The sequence below is a fragment of the Echinops telfairi genome, unplaced genomic scaffold, assembly GCF_000313985.2.
Source record: "Echinops telfairi isolate 266 unplaced genomic scaffold, ASM31398v2 ScPeMD7_7461;HRSCAF=8499, whole genome shotgun sequence".
Lineage (NCBI taxonomy): Eukaryota > Metazoa > Chordata > Mammalia > Afrosoricida > Tenrecidae > Echinops > Echinops telfairi.
Window position 1 is genome coordinate 2,579,339 of NW_022111361.1, and position 21,430 is coordinate 2,600,768.

At 44.8% G+C, this 21,430-nt stretch overlaps 1 protein-coding gene across 1 annotated transcript in view; it reads left to right on the forward strand.

Annotated features, from left to right (window-relative positions):
• Positions 1 to 6,099, forward strand: part of ENKUR (enkurin, TRPC channel interacting protein) — a 38,361-nt gene extending 32,262 nt beyond the window's left edge. Inside the window, exon 5 of the mRNA XM_004716100.4 lies at positions 5,738 to 6,099. Within this exon, the coding sequence (XP_004716157.1) occupies positions 5,738 to 5,911 (174 nt within the window). The 3' untranslated portion in view covers positions 5,912 to 6,099. The remainder of the gene's footprint in view (positions 1 to 5,737) is intronic.
• Positions 6,100 to 21,430: the final 15,331 nt, after the last annotated feature.

Below are 21,430 nucleotides of genomic sequence, written 5' to 3' on the forward strand. Positions count from 1 at the left end.
TGATTTGGTGAAAGCCGGGTGTGTGTGTTTTTATAACTCAATTATACTGAAGAACAGGGACAAGAGGAAGACTTCCCTCAGGAGGAAAAGGCTCCTCCTCCAACTGCTTCTTTGATGGTCGTTAGTAACCAGCCCTCAACTTCCTAATGTAATCGGCAAGGTTTCCTTGCAGACCCTTGGATGCAGCCAGAGCAAATTCTCCTTCGGGGGCCTCATTGGCTAGGGAGTCCAGTTGCCATAGCAACAAGCCAGGAGCTAGGCTCTGACAAGCCCTGAACCAGGCGTCCCTCCCTGGTGATGGGTTATACTTCTATGACAACACAGTTGTATGCCCCTGAGCAGGCCACATTCTGTTCATTATTCATCAAATAACTCATTATAGCTGGGAGGCATCTTCTGGTCTAATGATTGCAAACCCCTTATTTACAGATGAGGATATAAAATGCAAAGATATTAAGTGAGCTCATTTGTTCCTTCCCTCACCCAATTAATTCACCTCGGGCTCAGCATGTGTCTTCTAGGCGCCATGCATAGCCCTGAGGGCACTGTCCTGAGCAGCACAGATACGGCCCTGGTCGAATGAACTTGGAGGTACTGAACTCGGGGGTTGCTGTTGTCTTCTCTTGTGACTGGGAGGGCTTACAGATTAGCTCGGTTTTCCATTACACAGTCCATCCACATTTTTCTTTCCTCTCTTTGACTGCAAGTACACAATTGAACCCCTCTCGTCCTACCTCCTGCCTGTTTGGGGCCATTTCCACTCAGTCTCTTTCCTGATGAACGCTCCTGCTCTTGTCCTGGAGCAAATGCTTCCCCGTGATTCAAATAGAGGATGGTGTGTGCCTCCCCCCAGGTTATTGTTGCCCTTTCCGCTGAAAATTTAGCCCGTGGGGTTGAGTTTATTGCCACACCTGAAGGGTGACCAGTTAGTCCTGGTTGACTAGAGAAACAAATTCATAGACACTCATATATGTATAAGAAAGAGTTTTATATACAAAAGCAATTGTGTATTAAGAAAACAGCCCAGCCAATCCAGATCAAGACCATAAATTCTATATTAGCCCATTAAGTCCAATACTAGTCTGTAAATTCCTCTTCAACTCAGGCAACACATGTAACCACGCTGAGTGCAGGAAGATCGCAGGCTGGTGGGTGGAAGGTCTTGTGGATCCAGTAGCGGTGGAAGCATCTCAGCGCTGGTGTGGGTTTCCACGTGGCTCCTCCAGCTCCAGGGTTCTGGCTCTATCAGCGAAGCCCCATGTGTCTTGTCAGCAGGAAGACCAAACAGAGAGTTGTGTGTATCTGGCCCCAGAGAGCTATTTATCTCCATGGCACCTCCAATTAGGTCATCAAGCTGAGTCCTAGTGACTAAGGACCATAGCTAGGGGTGAGGCTGGGGAGGACAGGGTGGTGACCTGAGATGTCACCAGGTTCTATCCAACCTGTAAGCCTGGCCTTTTTGGTGATTTTGAGTTTTGTTTTTTCCTCTCATTCTATCCAAACCCTCTATTGTGATCCCTTTCACGGCAGTTTTTAGTGGGTGTCGGGCCATCTCGGTCTGGCCTCGGGGGTCCTAGACACTGAGATTGACTTGGTCCAGTAGCCCGTTAGACTATGGTTTCCATCATCGTCTCTTTTCACCACGTGTTTGGTCCTTCAGACAGGCAGAGACGAATAGCTGTGCCTTCTTCAAGTTTGCTTTAACTTTGGGTTTGGTCCCCAAATTGCCAAGTGTTTGAATAGGGACTGCAATTCACGCTTACCAATCCCCAAGCCAGTGTTTGCCCTGCGTCTGGGGTACCAGGGGAAGCTGTACTACTGGACTGGTCACGGGTCCAGCAGGAAAGAGAAGATCCGCTCCCCTAAGAATGTGAAGAGAACTTAAAGAAGGATCTCTGTTTTATAGACGTGGAGCAGAGAATGCTGCGCCCCCTTCACTTCAATGGCAGGGGGGATGATAGTATTAGGGGGGCCTTGAGAAAATCAGAGACTGAAAGAAGGGCTAGTTAACTCAATTCCCTAATTCATTAACGGGAAAGCATGGGCTTGGCCAGTTCATTCTCATGAATATGCATCCATTTCTTTCCCCCTTCTCAAATCATGCTTTTGGCAAGTATACAGCGATGGAGTGATGCACCCGGAACTAGAGTCCAAGTAGAACCAAGGGGGTAGGGGTGCATCCATTGGCTGAATTCAGTCAGAGGTCAGAGGGCAAAGGAGCCAGAGTGTTACAGCCCACAAGGATCAAGTCATAGACCCCACCCCAAGGCACAAGGCAGGGCAAGATGACGGAGAATGGATGCGGAGGGGTTGTGCAGAGGTCAGGCATGAAGAGCTTCAAACTCAACTCAAAATTCACTGCCATCCATCGTCAGTTATTACTCATAGTGACCCCATAGGGCAGGGAAGACCTGAGCTGGTGTATCTCTGAGACTGGAACTCTGTACCGGAGTGGAGAACCTCATTCCACAGAGCTGGTGGCTTCCAACTGCCGACCTGGCAATGAGAAGCTACCCCGCCCCCCGGCAAGGTTCCTGCTCAAAATCAAAGCACCTACTGTTTATTTTATGACCACTTGTCCCTATTTGAAAGTTTTCCAAAGTGAATAATATCATATCAGCACTAAAACAAGAGGAAAATAAATCTAAGAAGAATAAGAGAAAGTTGCTCTTGTGGCAATGGATGACAGACCGTCGGATGGAATTGCCTGGAAGGGACGTCTCAAGAAGCTCAAGGCGGTTATGTCAGTAGACGAGGGAGCTACGGTCTCCACTCCCTGCTGTGCTCCTGGATCCGAACATGCTTGCGCCTCCTGGAAGATGAAAGCAAACCCTTCCTCAAGGAGGACACAGAGGGAAATGTGTATCTGCTGTGACCAAGAGTGATATGGAAATCGTGCCCAACCAGCTCTGAGAAAGCCTTTGATATTTGGAAGTGTATGAATGCACAGATTTCCTCTGTGCCGTGGGCACCCCTGTGGAGCACCGTGGAGGCATATTTCACATCTCATAAAAAGGAAACGAAAGAAGGGAAAAGAATTATTTTGAGACTTCTTTTTGGAAGACACCTCATGCACTTTGAAGAATGTGTCACACACGTTTACTCTCCCGACTCTTCTTTCTTGCTTCTTTTTCAACACGGATGCCTTTTCCATCTATCTTTCCCTTCTCAGATCCTTGCTAGACCTTCATTCAATGAGAGGTCTAACTATGTTATCCTTTTCCTCAGCTAGCCTATTCCTACAATCATTTTTACCTAAGTGTGGAAATCAGCCACTGCGATTCTATTGCTGAGGTAGTTACATAATCTGTTGTCAATTTGGGACGTAAGAGTGAAGGGGTGGAGTTTAGCCTGTCAATCAGGTCGCAGCTTGATGACCTCATTTGGAGGCACTAAGGAGATAAATAGCTTGCTGGAGGTGGAACACACACTCACTCTCTGCAAGACGTTACCAATGAGCCTGATCGAGCTACACTGATGCAAGGCAGAGCTCTGGAGCCAGAGGAGCCACATGGAGACCCCTGCCAGCACTGAGATGCTTACACCACCACTGGATCCACAAGATTTTCCACCCACTTGCCTGTGATCTTCCTACATTCAGTGTCATTGCATGTGTTTCGTGAATTTGAAGAGGAAATTATAGATTGGTATTGGACATATGGACTAATATCGGACGTATGGACTTGATCTGGACTGGGCTGGGATGTTTTCTCAATATTCAGTTGCTCTTATTATAAAGCTCGTTATTAAACACATATGAGTGTCTATGATTTTGTTTCTCTAGTCCGCCCAGACCAACACAATTGCCATTGGAAAGTTTCTGCAAAGATAACATGACCTGGTTTGCATCGGTTTCACAAAACTGATACCTAACTGTTGAGCTTGGTGAACTTGTTGTGAAAATGGCACTTGTCACCAGGGTTGTCTTTAAGGTGGGCAGCCACCCAGTGTGGAAATCACAAATTTACATTCCTTACTCTTTTTTAATGTTCATCTGTGAAACAGAGGCGTTCTGATATCATAATGAAATAATAAACTACCTTTCAGTATGTCATTTTTCAAAAATGCTTAAAATGTTCATCAGGGCAGTAAATTTGGCTGTTAAATTACTTGAATCCCACCACCGCATTCCATGTAACCCCACGAGGGTTTGTATGACAGGATTATTATGATGCTGGCATTGCTATTGTCATTAGGGACCGTGGAGTCAGCTCTGGCTCAGAGCAACCCTGTGGATTACAGAACAAAACACTGCCCATCCAGCTCCGTCCTTACCGTGGTTGTCAGGGCTGAGCTCCCCGGTGTGAGAGCTCATCTTGTCAAGGCTCTCTTTCTCCCTGCCCCACTCCTGAGTCAAGCATGGTCTCCTTCTCCAGGGACTGGTTCCTCCTGATACATGTCAAGTCCCATCATCCTCACTTAAGTTAGACACTTCAAAAAATATATTTTTACTGGGGGCTATTATGGCTCTTATCACAATCCATACATCCATCCATTGTGTCACGCACATTTTGGTGGGGGGGGGAGAGTTTGGGTACGTATATTGCCATCATCATTTTCAAGACATATTCTTTTTACTTGAGCCCTTGGTATCAGCTCTTCATTTTCCCCCCCTCCCTCCCTCATGAACCCTTGATAATTTATATTTTTTTATGAAGTTAGACACTTTCAATTCTCTGTTAAATGCCAAGGTCTGACCACTATTTACAAGGACCACATTTTCAAAGAAATATTTTAAATTACATCTGCATTTTATCTTTCTGTTTTTGTGTCAATAAACAAGCCAGGCATCCATATTGAACTGTAAAATGATGATAATATTTTAAATTTATATAATTTCAATTAGTAGTTTGAGACTGTTTTGATAACGGGGTCCCTACTGTACTGTGGTAAGAAATAGGGACTATGCAGAGATCAATGGGACCTTACTGCTCCTTCCAGACCCCACCAAAGCCATTGCGCTCAAGTGGATTCCAGCCCATAGCCACCCTGTAGGACAGACCAGAACTTCTCTCAGGTTTATGAAACGGCAACTCATTACCTGAGCAAACAGCCTCATCATCCTACCACGGAACATCTAGTGGGCTTGAACCTCCAACCTTATAGTCAGAAGCACAGTCCTTAACCCACCACACCACCAGGTCTCCTTCTGACTTCTAAGAGAGCCTTGATTTTTTTTTTTCTTGTAACATTGAAAGTTTGGCATTTTGTGTAACTCCACTGTGCCAGGTGTAAAGTATAGCCGTGCTGCCCAGAATCACCCTGTTAATGGGAATCATTCTATTACAGAATGAGGATCATGATTTTTTTCAAAGTCGACCCTAAAGAAAACAAGCAGAAAATTGGTAAAAAACATATTTTCTGCCTGAAAACTGGTTTCTTTCCTTGGAGATATCAATTTGAAGTTGCTGGTGTTTTTTGTTTTTTTAAACCAGAGCATTTGCTCTGAGCTTAGCTTCATACTCCTCATATGAACCTCTGAAAATGCATATTGAATGGTTAAAAACAAGTACAGTGACTTTGAAAACAGAGCCAATCAAATACTCCCAGTGGGATGGAGCCCTCCGTCAAGGGCAGCGCTCGGCCTCCGTCCAATACGCCTGTCCTTATACAAGTCCCTCTATGTTCTCTTACCTGCTTACATCTCCGGCTTCCCGGACCGCCCGCTCGCTCCTTTACCGCTTGCTTTCCGTTTGCAGTTTCCTTGAGTAGTTACAACTCTCTTTGCCGTCCACAGGGGCTGAAACAGAACTGGGGAAAGGTGCACCGAGAGTTCCAGTCCCTCTCCGTGTTCATCGATTCCATCCCGAAGAAGATCCGGAAGCAGAAGCTGGAAGAAGAAATGAAGCAGCTGGAACATGACATTGGCATCATTGAGAAGCACAAAATTATTTACATTGCTAATAAGTAGTAGTAGATTGTTAAGGAATAACCATTTGGGTGTAGAAAGATGAGCCACAATGGAGTGAACATTTTGTTAATCCTAGGAAGGGTAGAAGCTGTCTTAAAAAATCATCAACAGGTATAGGTGCTATTTAAAGGATAATGTGAATTTTTTTCACTTTTACATACAGAGAGTTGTTGCTGGTTTTTGTTTGTCTGCCCCCCCAACCCCCAACCAATATTAGACTTTCCCAGTATCATCTAATTAAAATTTGGTGGACTGTGTTCCAGTTTCCAAGTCTAATTCATTAGTATGATGGCCTAGTTTCCTATAAGCCTTCATCTCTGCGCCCTGAAAAATAAAGTCAGCAAAAATAAAAATCAAACAATATCACATTTTCCATCTGCTGCATGACACAGGATCATAGCATGGACAACTGGCACACGTGTTGAGTTGGAAACCGCAGCATGTGCTCTCTGACCAGCCAGGATCATCCCACAGCCAGAGTCATCTGCAGCTATTCCCAACTTCTCTTCAAAGCCATGTTGCTGTCTGACGCCAGGGTGACATTTGGAGGAAGCGAAATGAAGAGGGTGACTCAGAAAGCAAAGAAGACAATCAAACTCGGCCCGGAGAGGGCTCAGTAAACAGAACAGCCACCCTCCTCGCGTGCCAATGGTCTAAACCTTTGCTAGTGAATACGTTTTATTTCGAGATGCACTGTATGTGTTCGCTAAAGTGGAACGTCCGTCTCTTTTTCACCGGTCCTATTTGCTGTGTGAATTCTGGGCTCTTAATTCTAAGATTGCAGTTGCTTGCCTAAGTAGAACAAGAACAAGAAGCAGAAACCTCTATGTATCTAAGGGGGAAGAGAGTCTTTGATGAAATGTTGAAGAAGATGCACTCAGGAAAACATCAGAGCGATAACAATTCCTACGCTTACACCAGTGTTTACCCTGTAGACGACCCAGAAACAAAAGGCCTGCCTTCCTCAGGTTATTCTTGTTTGAACACAGAATTTGGATGCATCGTAGAAATGTGCTTTTGTGAATTACATAAAAAATGGTTACAGAGAAATATTTTTGAAGACTCACATTAAACATTTTTTTTCATCTCTGTCTGAGCATCATCTCTTGACTCCTATATTACCTTAGGGAAGAAGGGGGGGGAAAGATAGTGTATGACATATTCCTTCTTAGCCAGGATGTTTGGTCGGTTTTTGGGGTAGGCTAACAACTGTTCACAATAAATCCCTTGCTGTCTATCTACTGGAACCTAATCAGTGCTCATTCCTAGCGCATATGCAGCACCAGGCCGTGAACGGACCAGCAGGGAAGCCTTTCTGTATGCTCTTTTGGGCACCCAGCTGCATCGAGAGAGTAGACTTCTGCCAGAGACAGTGATTACCACGGTGCCAGGTACCGACGGGCTTAGAGGTACCCATCTAAGCCTGAATTAGGGGCCCATCATTTCTGCCTGCATTCTTTGGGTAAGCACTGCTAGTTGCTACAACTAAGCCCATCGCCTTCAAATTGATTCACACACACACACACACGCGCACGCACGCGCGCGCGCGCGCGCGCGCCCACTGTGTGACACTGTAGGGCCTGCTCCGTGGCGTTTCTTGGTTCTCCTCTTAATGGAAGCACATCACCAGGTGTTTCTTTTGTGGTGCCTCTGGGTGGGTTTGAACTGCCAACCTTTAGGTTAAGCACCAAGCACAAAGAATTAGTCGCTACAGTAAAGATGAATGCCTTGTCACTTGAGGGCTGGGGGTGTCCTTTGTTTTACACACTGAGAGAGGTATCAGTCTCCTCCTAGCTAGTGGCTGGCTCTGCTGGTGTAGCCTCTGTTCAGAGTAAGAGTTTTTTTTTAATGAATATTTTATTTGGGAGATGATCGCTATCCCAATTTTTAAATAATTCAAAATCCACATCAATTCTTAAACCCTTAGAATGATTTCAGCCTGATGGGTACGGTGCATAGGGCCATGCATGGGAATGGCCTAAAGCAGGTATCCTCAAACTATGGCCCCTGGGCCACATGCGGCCCACCAAGGACATTTATCAGGCCCACTGGGTGTTTTGGCCCCGTTAGTTTTTTTACTTCAAAATAAGATATGTGCAGTGTGCACAGGAATTTGTTCATAGTTTTATTTTAAACTATAGTCTGGCCCTCCAACGGGTCTGAGGGACAGTGAACTGGTCCCCTGTTTAAAAAGTTGGAGGATCCCTGGCCTAAAGCTTTGAAATGCTCACTCCTACTTCGAGAGAGTTTGACCTCGGACTCCCTTTTGCTTTCTGTAACTGTCTACTGAAGCATCCAAACCAGTCTGATGGCATGCAGTGTAGTAGCAGATTCATTTTATCTCCTTCCTCACCCATAGCCTACTTGTAGACAATTGCTTACCCATAGTTCCTGGGAGGGCATGCACTGGCACAGGATGCTAGTCTTAAGAGGCTCCATCACATCACATATATGTCCCATAGCCACATATCACATCACATCCACACATCTGGGTCAGAGGAGGGACTGATACCTGACTCAGGCCATTGACCAGTGACTTGATTAGATTCCTTCTCTGGTGAGCCATGTATTAAGAGATACAGAGACTTAGTCTCTCCGGTGGTAGACACCTGAGTCTTAAGGCCACACCTCACTACACCAGCTAGTTTGATTTGGCATCTGCTCTTGTTCAAAAAACGCTCTGAGGAGTTTCAATACTTGGTGTGGTCTGGCCTCTGCATATTTCTAGAAATGCCTACAGGTTCCTCTGCTCAAAAAATGGTACTCTCTCCTCTGTTGCTCACCCTGCATCTTTTCCTGGCAATGCCTACTCTTGATAAGTCCGCTTACCTCAACATTTCTTTGAGAGCCCTCTGTGGTTCCACAGCCCTGTGACCTTTCCTTAGAGCAGCTGGTTCTCAACCTGTGGGTCATGACCCCTTTGGGGGTCGAATGACCCTTTTGTAGGGGTCGCCTAAGACCATTGGAAAACACTTATGTCCGATGGTCTTAGGAACTGAGACACCGCCCCTCTATCCGTCTCCAGGTGGGTCCGTCCACTTGCAGATGCGCCCACATATGAGGACCTGCGTGAAGACCGTTCCCGTGCTACACCATGCTTCAAGACAAATTTCATCTATTTGTCATTAGAAATAAATATTTCACAATACAGAATGACATTGTTTTTGTGATGAATCACTATGCTTTCATTATGTTCCATTTGTAACAATGGAAATACATCCTATCAGATCTTTACATGACGATTTTAACAGTAGCAAAATGACAGTTATGAAGTAGCAACGAAAATCATTTTATGGTAGGGGGGTGAGGTACTTAGTGTATTGTGCCAGCCTGGCTGATAAAACACACGTGGGATTAACTGAAGAGCGGAAAGATAAATGGCTCGGTGAGTCTCTCCTTTCTTGTCTGTTGCTCTTTGATCATCGGACCAGTGTGCGGCTGCCTTGCTTGTTCTGTGCCTCCATTTGCAAGCTACACTACCTGTGGGACACCTAACCCATGGACTGTGTCACTGTAATTTGAGGTTCCTTCAAGACCTGCTTCGCCACACAATTGGAATTTACATCTCTTGAGCTGGGGACTATCGGACCCTGTCATCTGGCTGACTGTTGGTGAACTGCCTTGCTGTTTGCTGCCTGTGCCCAGAGGACTACCTGGCGGCCCTCAAGACTTGAAGGACTGCCATTGTCTCACAACTGTCTCATGGGAGTGAGTTGCACTGAGCCATTTGTACTGCTTTATAATTTCACTTTCTTTCTTGTGCTATATATCTATCTACCTGTATATATATATTTATTAGCAATCTGGTTTTGTCTCTCTAGAGAACCCTGTCTAACACAGGGGGCATGAAAGGGTTGCGGCATTAGGAAGGTGGAGAACCACTGCCTTAGAGCCTTCATCGTACTAATTTGTAAATGTCTGGAGATTCTTACTGAGGCTGGAAGCTTTGGGGGGTGGGGAAAGGATCATGGATCTTTATATTTACATTCCTTTGAACTAACATAATAGCTGGTATACAGAAGACATTTTTAAATTGTTGAAACAATTAATGACTAATACCCACGCATGTATTTTCATATGGTCTGTTGGCATATATGACCATGATGTGAATCAGGATAGATGGTAGAGATTTGGGCTGAAAAACCTAAAACGTTGGACCTGAGCTAACCAGTTGCTGAGTGACCATGGCAGGAGGAGGCATTTCGTGTGCTGGTTAAAAGCTCTGGCACCAGACTCAGGTCTCCATCCCAGCTCAGCCACTGGGGAACTTTCTTCGTTACATTTCCCTTCTCTGTAAAATGAAGTTAATAACTGTGTTAATCTGGGTAGACTAGAGAAACAAGTTCATAAACACGCATGTGTATATAAGAGAGAGTTTTATACAAAGGGTTATTGTACATTAAGAAAGCATTCCAAGCCAGTCCAGATCTGATAAGGGCCCATATGTCCGATACCAATCTATAAAGTCCTCTTCAGACTCACGAAACACATGCAATGATGCCGAATGCAGGAAGATCACAGGCCAGTGGGTGGGAAGTCTTGTAGATCCAGTGTTGTTGTAAGCATCTCAGTGCTTACAACAGGGGTCTCCGCGTGGCTTCTCCAGCTCTGGGGTTCTGGTGCATCAGGGTAGGTCCATGTGGCTTTTCCTCAGGGATGTCTTGCAGGGAGTGAGCAGAGAGAGAGATTGTGTCTTCCATCTCCAAGGAAGAAAAACCGAGTTCCCGGAATTCTCAGGAGAAGGCCATGCCCACATGTAGGCTTCATTGGTTATATCTTCATTGACAGGTCAGACTCTACCCCTTCACTTATAATCCTCTCAAATTGACACCAGATTATGTAACTACCACAATAACATAGCCATGCTTTGTAGTGATGGTGAAAACGGAATGAAGCAATGTATGTATAGCAATTCGCACAGTCTCTGGCTATAAAAAGACAATAAACTTATTGTTAAGGTTTATTATTAAAAACCCGCCTTCAGTTTCGTATTGCTTTTCCTCAGTTTGTGCTGGGCCTGCTAGTATGCTATCAATAAAGGTCAGGCTTTCTCAATCCAACAAACTTTATCTCCAGCAAAGATCCAAGAGAAGAATTTAGAAGTCCTATGCTGAATAGAGGTGGCTAATCTCCAAAGTAGTACTCAACTCAGTACCACAGAGTCAATTATGACTCTTAACAACCCTTTAAGGCAGAATGAACTGCCCTTGTGGGTTTCTGAGACTGTAACTCTTTACGGGATTAGAAAGCTTCATTTTCTTTCTTTAAAGGGGGCTGGATGGTTTCAAACCACCGACCTTGTGGTTAGCAGCCCAATGCATAATCCACTAAACCACCAGGGCCCCTCCTCAGCACTACACACAGATGACAACTGTATTAGGTAACAGCTATCTTTATAACTGGCAGAAACTAGCCAGCGCCTTCTACGTGACTCAGCACAGACATTCCAGAACGAGAGATAAGCTTTAATCAGCAACGATGTCAAAGAGTCACTGAAGGTAAAGTTCTGCATGGGTGTCTCCAAAGAGGCCTCTGGGTAATAGTCCTTGTTAAATTAACCATGGTCCAGGACTTGACCTCCAATCAGAGGGGCCCCTAGTCTACTGTTTGGAGAACCTCAGAGGCTGACCAACATGAATTAAAATGCACGTGAACTTGAGTTGGCATCTGCCTATCCATGTAACCATGTCTATGAAATCTCTCTCAGCAGACCCAGTCCTCGTGATTGGTTCGTTCTGCCCCTGCCCACTTGTCAAGCTCGAGGGGAAGACAAACCATAATCCAACGGGCACTTGAGCCACAACAGACCCAGAGAAAATGAAACCTAGATAATTTCACAAGAGTTTCATCAGCTAACACAGCGCATTCAGGGTCACTCAACAAATACTGACTTCCAGGTACCGTTTCAGTTACTGGCCACACGGGGGTGAACAAGACAGCAGTGTTGGGAAGACAGGAATAGTCCTGTAAATGCCGTTAAGCCATTATAATTACAAATTGAGGCAAGTGTTTTGAAAGAAAACAAGAGGAGACAATGCAAGGAAAGATCAAGGGACTCCAAAATTAGAGAAAGCCTATCCGAGGATTTGCCAGGAGTTCGGCATGAGAATTCAACATTCAACATTAAAGTGAGGGGAAGAGGCAGTTTGTGAAGGGAGACTATCTCCAAGCAGAGAAACAAAGCCTGGTCTCAGGATCTGAGGCAGGAAACCGGGGACTCACTGGGGGACGGTAGCCTTTGGAGTTGAGGTGATCTCAGACTGTGGGGGAGATGTGCAAATTGAAGATGAGGAGGAGGGAAGCAGGGATTATTAATGTGCTCTAAGCCAGGAGAGGACTTGACATTATCAGAATTTTCAAATGATCGTTTGCTAGTGGATTGATTCTGAGTTTTAGTGACCCCATAACACAGGAGGTATAGTAGTAGGTTGTGCGTTGGGTTGTTCATCTCAAAGTCAACAGTTCGGAACCACCTGCCACTCTGCAGGAGAAAGATGAAGCTATCTACTACCATCAAGTCGCAGAAACACCCCCCCTACACACTCCCACAGGTCTCTACCCTGTAGGTCACTCACTGTGAGTCGGACTCAACTTGATGGTGGGGTTAATGGGTCAGTAATAGGTTAAAATGGAAGATGAGTGGTCCAAGGATTGTAACAACCTTCCAGGTAAGGAAGACCGTGGCTCAGCCCAGGTATTGAAAGAGTGTTCAAGTTGGCATCAAGAACAATAATAGTATATCACTGATCAAGGTTTCATGAGGGTGGGAGGGTGGGGTCGTGGGAGAGGGAGGAGGAAAAAGAGGCACTGATACTAAGGGCTCAAGTAGAAAGAAATTGTTTTGGAAATGCTGATGGCAACGTATGTACAAGTGTGCTTAATGCCATTGAATTGTGATAAGATTTGTAAGAACCCTAATAAAGTGATTTTTTAAATTATTTGATTAATATGATTTTTTTTTTAAAGAATGAGATATTTAGGAGGTCAAATATGTATACAACTGGGGTGATGGATAGAAGTGGGAAGAAGAGAAAGATGTTTAAGGATGCCAACCAAGATTCTGATTTGAGAAACCAGGTAGATGTGGTGCCATTTTCTGAGTCAAAAATAATCTGGAAGTGGAGCAGACAGGCTGTTGGATAGGAAGGTGGCATCAAGATTCCATTTTTAGAAATGTTAAATTGGCAAATAACTTATAACATCCACTCACAGAATGGAAATGTAGATGGAGAGATCGATGATTGGAGTCTAAAAGACTAGGGTACAGGTATCGGTTTGGGTCTTCATCGGGACAAATAAGATACCTTTGAGAGGAAGTTGATGATACAGAGAAGTTGAATGAGCTTGTTTCAGCAGATCTCCCAGGGAGGGGTCAGATGGGAGACCAAGAGCAAGTCGAGCAGAGACAGGCAGATGGCTGAAAAGGTCTGAAGAAAACCAGGAAGCCAGGAGGACTCAAGGCAGGGGGACCTTATTTCTATAGATGTAATGTTGTCAGAATAAAATTCTCAGTATCTTTTCTCTCCCTGCTCAGATTAACTACTACCTAGGTCCACCCCTTCCCCAACCACCCACCCACACCTCTCCTATGTTCATTTGTAGTTCAAACGCCTAACCTGGGAATTCTTTTCTTGCTATACATGAATTAATACCATGGGTCAGTACCACACCATGCATATGTGTCTTAGCATGCTAGTTAATACAACCCACCTTTGGCGAGCAAGTTGAGGGAAACTTTGGCAGCCCGCGCAAAAGGCTGCAGAAGTTAAGAAGGCTGATTCACTGCAGTATCCTAAATGAACTTTCCTGAGAGCAATCGATTCCCCTCACTTCCTGGTTCCTAGTAACACAGAGAAGGTAACAAAAAAAATTACTTACTACAACATAGAAGGATAAAACGGGAAAGATCTTTTTGTTTTCCCTGCAGGATTTTCTTCTTCATAACGAGATCGAGTGTGGCGAAAACTGTCAGCAGGCCTGACCCCAACATTCACAGAGGTTTCCTTGGGGAAACTACTTAGCCTTCCTCATCCATAAATAAAGAAATTGAGTCATCTGGGCCTAACCTCCCTTCTGTTCTAATGGTAAACTATAAAACTATGACCTTCAACTTGGCTCACACCTAAGTGTAGTCTCCAACTTGATCTAAACCGAAACCAAGCGTGCTGGCACGCAGTCGGTTCCAACTTACAGTGACCTTACAGGACAGAGTAGCACTGTCCCTGTGGAATTCAGAAAACATCATTTTGATTACAAAGGTAGAAACCTTGTCTTTCTCCAGAGAAGCGGCTGGAGGTTTCAAACTGCCGGCCTTGAGGTGAGCAGCCCCGTGCATTATCACTAGGCCACGAGGGCTCCTTCCAAATGGATCGGAATGCAAAAAAAAGGCCCATGGATCGAAAGCCAATTGTCCGTGCAAACGCTCCGCAAGCCAGGCTCCCCTCCTTGGACACAGTAGACAGACTATGAAGAAGAGCGAACATTTGCACTAGCTTCCCAATTCTCTCAGAGGATGACTTTAAAAACAAGAACTGGTCATTTGAGGTTTTGGACCAGAGGGCGTTCCTCACTCAAGGCTTCTAAATTGGCACCGAAGACCAGGATGAAAGGGAAACACAAAGAGGAGGGGCATTCACGGTGTTCAGCAAGGAACCCCAGGGGTGTGGTGCTTACGTGGCAGGCTGCTCAGCTGGAGGTTGGAGACGCACCCACTAGTGCAGTGGTCCTTCACCTTCCTCATGCACGACCCGTTCATACAGCTCCTCATGTGGCAGGGACCCCCAACCCTCACATGATTTCCGTTGCTCCTTCATCACTGTCATGTTGCTACTGTGATGAATCGTCATGTAAAGATCTGATAGGCAGGATGTATTTTCATTGTTAGAAATTGAACATCATGAAAGCTTAGAGATCCATCCCAAAGCAATATGTCATTCTGTATTATGAAATACTTATTTCTAATGACAAATTAATTAAAATTTGTCTTGAAGCATGGTGTAGCATGGGTAACAGTCTTCACACCAGGTCCTCAGTATCTGCATGTGGGTGGACCTGCCTGGAGACGGATAGAGGAGCGGTGTCTCGGTTTGTAGGACCATGGGAAATATGTGTTTTCCGATGGTTTTAGGCCACTCCTGTGAAAGGGCCTTCCACCCCCAAAGAGGTCACAACCCATAGGTTGAGAACCGCTGCACTAGCGCCTCTGCAGGAGAAAGACCTGGTGTTAATCGGTGACTGGCAGGATTATAGCCTGGAAAACTTTCTCGGGCAGGTCTGTTCCATTATAAGTGAGCATTTACTCAGTGGGGCCTAACAACAACCAGAATCACCCATCGTAACCAATTGCCACCACAATCACCACCACCAGCACCACCCTTTTAACTGGAAAAAGCAGTTCCAGTAACAGACGCCCATTCTGTGGGATCACGGCAAGACGACGCTTTTATAATGTTGGGATCGGATCTATGGCTCCCAACAAAACAGCCCTGTCTTCATAATCGCAATGTGCTGAGTGAGCTCACAGGTGGGGGAACATGTTTTCTTCACACATTATGTGCTAGGAGAGAAAGAAAGGAGAATGTCAACAGATTAAGTCCATGTTAATTATGCCTGGAAAATGAAAGGAGGGGGAAGTCAAAGTAAAAGACGATCGTGTACATTGTCATTTGTTAAAACTGCACATATAGAGTCCTCTTAAAATGGATTTTCAAGAATGCTGCCTATCTAGGACACAGTTGAGATTGCTGGTTTTAAAGATAACATCACCTGTTTGGGGCTGAGGTGACTCAGCTGAGCGTTGTCATGAAGCAGAGGCCTGCACTGCTGCTAAAGGTGGCAGGGATGTGCAGATCATCTGTAGGAACATTGGGAATGAAAGTGGCCTTGCTACTGAGTCCTCTTCTCTAGGAGCAATGTGGGTAATCAATTTTATGAACCTTTGAAAATAAACTATCTGAAGAGGATTTATATAAATATTCACACACTTTTAAAAAACACAAATGGACGTATGCAAAAAAGCCTTTTCATCCAGTAGTATCACCAAATGAATTTTCTCTTTTTTCCCCCCCAGAAATTGTACTGGCATATAGTTTGCATATCATACACTTCAATAGTTCAATCACATTAAGAAGAGTTGTATACCGGTGTGCCAAGACATGAATGCAACATACCAGCATGGAGCAGGGCACTAATAGAAAGATCTGAGGGGCTAACTCCAATCCCATCCACGTAGACAGCCTCCTCTACCCCCAGAAGATCTCACTTCAGAGGACAGCACTGAAGCTACAGCTCAGGGAGAGGGGCATGTCTGATTAGAGCACACAGGAGCAAATTAAGGGGGAGGAAGACAGAGTGGAGCACATCCTGGTCCAGCAAGCCCTACGGACGATATCCCTGCTCAAAGCAGCCAATATATAGAGAGAGGACCATAGCCACGAGACATGACGTCCCTCACTGACCCATGGTGCTGTGGGGGACAACACTGGAGGCACAGTACAGGAATTGTGCCTGATCTGACCCCACCACATCGAGGTGAAACACTAAGGGCATGCAACAGAACAGCAAGGGGAGCAGAACAATGAAGTTCTAGGGGAGTACCAAAAATAGACTGTGGGGCCAGGGCATGGCACCCCATCAGACTCCACCGGAAAACACTCCTAAAAGTCAACAAACCTATTTATAGGCTTTCCTTTTTTTTGTCCTTGGTTTGTCGTTGTTTTCTTTTGTTGCTTTGTTTTGCTCTGTTTTGTTTTTGTGCATATTATTGACTCTGCAGGTCTATCTAGATAAGATAGACAATATAAATAATCCGGGGGACAAAATAAAGGGACCAATGATTCCAGGGGGACACGGGAGGGGGAGGCAAGGGAAAGGAAGTGGGTGTTAACAAACCCAGGGACATGGGAACAACAAGTGATCTAAAATTAATGGCAAGGAGGGTGTAGGAGGCCTGATATGACTTGATCAAGGGCAATGTAACCGAGAGAAATTACTGAAGCCCAAATGAAGGCTGAATATGATAGTGGGACAAGAGGAAAGTAAAAGGAAATCGAGGAAGGAACTAAGAGGCAAAGGGCATTTATAGAGGTCTAAATACAGGTATGTACACATGTAAATATATCTATATATGACAATGGGGAAATAGATCTATGTACATATATTTATAGGTTTAGGATTAAGGTAGCAGATGGACATTGGGCCTCTACTCAAGTACTCTCTCAATGCAAGAACACTTTGTTCTATAAAACTTGCATTCCATGATGCTCAGCTTCCAAACACGATCGCTGAAGACAAAATGAGTACATAAGCAAATGTGGTAAATAAAGCTGATGGTGCCCAGCTTTCAAAAGATATAGCATCTGGGGTCTTAATGTCTTGAAGACAAACAAGCAGCCATCTAGCTCAGAAGCAACAAAGCCCACATGGAATAAACACACCAGCCTGTGTGATCATGAGGTGTTGATAGGATCAGGTATCAGGCATCAAAAACTCAGAACAAAAAAAATCATATAATTGTGAATGAGGGGGCGAGTGTGGATAGGAGACCCAAAGCCCATCTGTAGGCACCTGGACATCCCCTTAAAGAAGGGTAGCAGGGAGGAGAGGAGTCAGTCAGGGTGCAGTGTAACACCGATGAAACATACAACTTTCCTCTAGTTCTTTAATGTTTCCTTGCCCCCATTATCATGACCTCAATTCTACCTTACAAATCAGGCTAGATGAAAGCAGGTACACAGGTACAGATAAGAGCCAGAAACACAGGGAACCTAGAACAGATAAACCTCTCAGGACCAATATTGAGAGTAGCCATACCAGGAGGGTAAATGGAAGGTGGGGGAAGAAAGGAGGAACTGATCACAATGATCTACAAAAAGCCCCCTCCCAAGGGGATGGACAACAGAAAAATGGGTGAAGGGAGACAGCAGTCTGTGTAAGACATGAAAAAATAATAATAACATAAATTATCAAGGGTTCATGAGGGAGGGAGGGTGGAAAAGGAAGGGGAAAAAATGAAGAGCTGATACCAAGAGCTCAAGTAGAAAGAAAATGTTTTGAAATGATGATGGCAACAAATGTACAAATGTGCTTAACACAATGGATGGATGGATTTTGATAAGAGTTGTATGAGCCCCCAATAAAATGATTTAAAAAGAAAAAGAGTTGTACAATTATCACCACAATCGGTTTTAGAACATTTTCTTCATTTTTGGACTCATCGTTATTAGCTCTCATCTTCCTAACCTCCCCTGCCACACCCCCAAGGGACCATTAATCCAGTTACTGTCTCTATAGATTTACCAATCCTGGATTTCATATACAGAGAAACATTGGGAAAAAAATGAAAAACCAACAGCAAGACAAAGTGAAAGATAAAATAAGTAGAAAAGAAAGCATAAAATATTAAAAATGAGACCAAATTTAAATAGATCATAAGGGAGCTCAAGTAATAGGGTGCCAAATTTTCATCTAACTGCATTGCAACAATCGACTTAACAGTGTGTTGTGCATGATAGCAAGGCTATTCATACCCCTTGTCTGTGGTCAGTGTGGGGACTCACCAGAAGCTTAATCCACATGGCAACCAACCCAGGGACAAGGGAACAACAAATGAACTAAAATCAATGAGAGATGGGCGTAGGATGCCTAGCGGGGCTTAATCAAGGGCAATGTAACAGGAATTACTAAACCCAAACATGAGGTTGGGACAAGAGGAAAGTAAAAAGGAAATAGAGGAAAGTAGCAGGAGGCAAAGGACTTTTATAGAGGTTTAACTACAGGCATGTACATATGTAAATATATGTATATATAATGTGAGGGAAATAGATCTATGTACTTACATCTAGATGTTAAGAATTAAGATAGCAGATGGACATTGGGCCTCAACTCAAGTACTCCTTCAACACAAGAGCACTCTGTTCTAATGATTCAACATTCTATGATGCTCACCTTCCCAACATGATCACTGAAAACAAATGGGTGCATTGGCAAATGTGGTGAAGAAAGCTGATGGTGCCCGGCTACCAAAAGATATAGCGCCTGGAGTCTTAAAGGCTTGAAGATAAACAAATGGCCATCTAGCTCAGAATTAGAAGCAACGAAGCCCACATGGAAGAAGCACACCATCCTCTGTGATCATAAGGTGTCAATGGGATAAGGTATCAGGCATCTAAGGCCCAGAACAAAGTCATACCAATGTGAGTGGGGAGGTAGGGAAGATAAGAAGGGGAGACCCAAAGCCCATCTGTAGACAATTGGACATCCCCTCACAGAAGGGTCACAAGGAAGAGATGGGCCCATCAGGGTGCAGTATAGCACCGATGAGACACACAACTTTCCTCTAGTTCTTTAACGTTTCTTCCCACCACACCACCCACCACTGCCCACTATCATGACCTCAACTCTACCTTACAAATCAGATTAGACTAGGGCATGCACACTGCTACAGATAAGAGCCCGCAACACAGGGATAAACCCTTCAGGGCCAACAATGAGAATGGAGATACCAGGAGGAGAAGGGGAAGGCTGGGGGGAGAATGGGAAAATCAATCACAAGGATCAACATATAACTCCCTCCCGGGGGGACAAACAACAGAAAAGTGGGTGAAGGGTAACAGAGGATGATGTAAGATATGAAAATAATTATCTATAGCTTATCAAGGGTTCATGAGGGAGGGAGAGAGGGAGAAAATGAGGAGCTGATAGCAAGGGTTCAAGTAGAAAGAAAATGCTTTGAAAATGATGATGGCAACATATGTACAAATGTGCTTGACACAATGGATGAATGTATGGATTGTGATGAGATGTAAGAACCCCCAATAAAGGCATTTAATAAACAAAAGAAAACCTGTAACAATTTTAAAATGGGTCAAACGGGAGATCAAATGAGAAGATATTCCATTTTAAATCGACTACATCTGCCACAATTGACTTTACAAGGCACAGAAAGAATACAATACAGTTCCCCAATACAATTACAAGTGCATATGCCCTTTGACCCCACTTTATCTGTCCTCGGAATAAATGACTACCAATGTCCTCATACAGGACATATGTGCAGAGTGACTCACTGTGGCATTGCTCGTTCTGTGTAGAAGGGAGGCAGGGAGAGTAGACTCTGCCCTGCCCTTGGCTACAACTTGCTGGCTTTTCTGATTTGGTTTCTCTCTCTTCCAAGCTTGCTTCAAGGACACCTGGCACTTGCCTGCATCCTCCTGGTGCTGGGCTCCGTGGGGGGGTCTACTGCTTCTAGTGTTTGGGTCTTCCTCTGTCTCTTGTGTGTCTATCAAAAGCAGGAGGCTACACATTTCCCCTTGGGTGAGGCCTCAGGCTGAGAAACAACCTTGAAGAGAATGCTCCTCATATCCATCTCTCCCTCCGTGCAAATAGCTAGATGCTCACTTCCTACCCAAGTTCTTCTCCCGCATCCTCTTGTCCCAAAAGCAACAAGGAGGGAGCAATTGGTCCACAACATCCTGAGTTTCCCAAGCACTGGCTCTAAAAGGACTCTAGAGATAAGCAATGGTCTTGCCATGGAGGCTCAAGGGCCAGCAGTTTTCCAGGCTGTCCTAGATTTTTCCCCTGGCCCCTGCCACCCCCCATATGCCACTCCAGCCCACGCCTATGAAAGGCTATGGAACTTTCTAGAGTACAAAAAGCCTGCCAAGTCTTCCATCTGTAGAATTGTTTTTCCAATGATGCGGCTCGGTGTCACTGGAAGTACACATAATGACGGTCTGCCATTGCGTGTTGAAGGCTCCCTGTTTAGTTTACAAATAGCATTCACCAAGAAATAGTAAACTGTCTGCTCCAAGCTTTCTGGGAGCAAGGGAAACTGAAAGGCAGAGGGGCTGGGCAGCTGCCTGCCTGCCTTCCTAGGCCCTGACCCCTCTGAGGCCGGCACAGAGGACAGATCCCATCTTACGCAACTCCCACACGAGTTGTGCTGTGTGGGATGATGCAGGTTTCTTTTATCTTACTGGCTCTGAGGAGACATTTCCCCCCTGGATAAGCAATTTGGCTCTCCATGGCCAGAGGCTTAGGCACTGGGCCCAGAGCGCCCAGGAGGCCACATGTGGTTTTAGCTAGCAAATCCTTAAAACCAATTCTCTAGCTATTCTTCAGAATTATTGAGACAATAGGCAGCTGCAAGCGCAGTCGTTCGATGACCTCCTGCACCACAGTGCCGGACAGCCACGGTCAGTGTGCATAATCACATGTGGCAGGTTAGACCGCACATGGTAGCATCCTCTTAGGTCATTGACATGACCACCTTGCTCTGTCCCTGATCGGCTGCGCTTGTACTTCTTTGGTAATGCACCCGAAGCTTTTTAAAAATTGCCTTAACACACCCTTGGGGAAATTCAAATGTGGTTGTTAATCCTCAAAGACTGTTTCTTCTAAGTATATTTTATAACATTAAAAGAGAGAGATAAAATGAACATGCCAAGATTTCAACTTTTAAAAATGTTTTCTTTCCATGTTCGCCAAAATGTTGATTTACAAATTATCCCCTGTACATTT